Source organism: Anarrhichthys ocellatus, unplaced genomic scaffold, assembly GCF_004355925.1.
Source record: "Anarrhichthys ocellatus isolate YVR2014 unplaced genomic scaffold, GSC_Weel_1.0 scaffold5688, whole genome shotgun sequence".
Lineage (NCBI taxonomy): Eukaryota > Metazoa > Chordata > Actinopteri > Perciformes > Anarhichadidae > Anarrhichthys > Anarrhichthys ocellatus.
Genome location: NW_022285662.1, coordinates 1 through 2596, shown reverse-complemented (window position 1 = coordinate 2596; position 2596 = coordinate 1). Strand labels below are relative to the sequence as shown.

The following is a 2596-nucleotide window of genomic DNA, read 5'->3' as shown; positions in this document are numbered from 1 at the left end:
CACACACACACACACACACACACACACACACACACACACACACACACACCAAAAGGTGGACAACAGCATCAGTGGCTACCTGCCCTCAGTGAAGCCTGACAGGACGACGCCACCAATCAGCAGCCAACCTGAACGCATCACCACGCCCAGGTCACATGACCGCGTGTGTGTGTCTCTGTTTGGGTTTATTATTATTATTACTCTCTGGAGGTAGAGGTCTGGTGTCGCGGTGCAAGGACCCAATCGTGGCGATGGCGTTGTAGGTTTGACGCTGCAGCCTCGTCGGACTGTTAAGCGTGTTGGAAGACACCTGGACGGGTCTTCAGGTACCTGGTGTGTTAGCACGATGCTAAGCTAAACCTCCTCTCCTTCAGTCTTCACCGTCCGGCAGTCACATCATCACTGTCGACGTCGTCGTCAGCGTTCAGCTCACCCAATGAGAGAAGGCGTTGTTCCTGAGAGCCTTGCTGATTGGTGGCAAGGAGGCGCAGCGTGAAGGAGACGATGGCGGTGCGTGGGGGGGGGAGAGGGGCGGGGCTTCATATCAATACAAAAAACTAAAATCCAAAACAACGAAACAAGAGAACAGCCTTCCATTTACAAACGCCTCAGTTTTCTTCTATCAAGTTCAAGTCCAGTTCTGTACAATCCCTCTCGAACACGGCCTGCTGCGCCGCCTCACGCTCCTGCGCCTCCTCCTCCTCGCCATCGTCGTCGTCCTCGTCGTTGTCATCCTCCTCGCGGCACTCCTCATCGCTCTCGCTCAGCGGCCCGATGCTGGTCCTGCCCAGGCACTCGGCCGGCGAGCAGGAGCCCCGGAAGTCGCCCATGAAGGACTCCATGCCCATGAAGACGTCACCACAGGCCAGCCTGCCGCCGCCGCGCTCCAGACACTGAGGGTCGATGCTGCGCGTCTGCAGGAGGGAAGAAGAAGAAGAATTGTTACCAAGTGATGAGATCAAAATATCACTCGTCCGTTTACACCGTTAGATTCTGACCTTGTTAAGAGCCATGAAAATAAAAAAAGCTCGAAGAACTTCAGCAGAACGGAGACGACGAGGAGCAACAACACCGTTAAAAGATGCACAGATTTAGTCTTTTTAAAAAGACCTATATTTTCAATGTGAATAAAAAGCCGGCCCACACCGTACCTGGGTCATCTTGGTGAAGTCGAGGACGGGTCTGGCACACGGTCTGTCGGGGTCCCGGCGTCTCTTCAGACCCGGTTTGAGCAGCAGCAGGTCGCAGGGCTGCGAGTGGCAGCGCGGCAGCTGCGGAGGCAGACTCCGCCTCAGAGACGACGGCGTGCTGCAGGCCGAGGAGGGCGAGGCGGGAACCGGGCCGCCCGACGCCGACACGGCCGAGCAGCTTGGCGGACGCGCCGGAATCTGGCTCGGCACCGGAGGAGGTGGCGGCGGCGGCCTCCACGTTCCTGCCGCCGCCGAGTCTCTGATGAGCACTGGGGAGAGGGAGAAACGCCTCTGAGGAGGGGGAGGCGGGTGTAGGGGGGAGGGCGAGGAGGAGCAGGAGGAGGGCGAGGGGAAGAAGCAGCAACAGGCTCCGCCCCCCGCCGCTGCCTCGCTGGGGTCCCACGGAAAGCTCCAGGGCAGCGGTGAGTCCGGAGACAGTGCCAGGCTGAAGAAGGTGGGGCTGGATGAGGAGTGCAGCGACGAGTTCAGGGAGGAGCTGGGGGCGCGGAGAGGACAGGCTCCTCCCCCTACCACGCCCACCCCTATGACTCCTCCCCCCGCCGTGACCCCTCCCCCGTGACACTGCTGGCGACTGACGGGAGTCCAGACCCGCGAGGCGCTGGGCCGCCAGGTGTAGCGGCAGCGCGACAGGTCCTCGGGCACCGACAGCGAGCGGCAGTGCCGTTTGGGGGGAGGGGGAGGTGGGGGTCCGGGGCCGCAGAGGGGGGGGGCTGTCGGGGCCCCGGGGAGGGACAGCTCAGATGCTGAGGTGCTGGGGGCCAGGGGGCGGTGCTGCAGCAGGTGAGAGGGGGGGGGGCCGTCCAGGGGGTCACCCCCCTCCTGCAGGTGAGCATCTGGGGGCACCAGGGGCACGGGGCCGGGGGAGGGGGGGAAACTAGAGCTCAGTAACCCCCCCTGCAGGCCGGACTTGGAGGGAGGGCAGAGCTGCCAGTAGCTGCTCTCTGAGAGGAACAAACACACACATGATAATGTTATTTACTTTACTTTTCAGTTGCATCATGGGAAATGTAGGATCCAGTGTTTCTCAGGGTTTTACCCAAACTAGAGTCTGAAAGTCAGGATCTCCAACTCTGCTGTACAGATTAGTGTGTTGTAATTTACTGGCATTCTCTTAATTTAGAGCAAATCACATAATCCTCACCAGGCATCAAGCCATCTGGGGGCCAGCACTCTGCGAGGGTTTTCGGGTCCAGCAGGGACTAAAAGACCAAAAGGTGGAGTTTTAAGAGAAAATTCAATTTTATTTGTGTTGAAGAAAATGTTTAAAACTCAAGGGAGCCGTAGATAAAAAAATCGTTCCCTCGCGCCGCCCACGACGTTCCCTTGCGCCGCCCCACAACGTTCCCTCGCGCCGCCCCACGACGTTCCCTCGCGCCGCCCCACGA

The 2596-nt window shown here is 59.6% G+C and overlaps 1 protein-coding gene across 1 annotated transcript; it reads right to left on the bottom strand.

Annotated features, from left to right (window-relative positions):
- Nucleotides 1-6: 6 nt before the first annotated feature.
- On the bottom strand, nucleotides 7-2410 carry LOC116379980 (protein FAM53C-like; the record flags this gene model as incomplete). Its single annotated transcript, XM_031841935.1, has 3 exons — nucleotides 7-914; nucleotides 1152-2167; nucleotides 2353-2410. Coding segments are annotated over 3 exons (1380 nt in total), but the record flags the coding sequence as incomplete, so codon positions are not given.
- Between the last annotated feature and the right edge of the window lie 186 nt (nucleotides 2411-2596).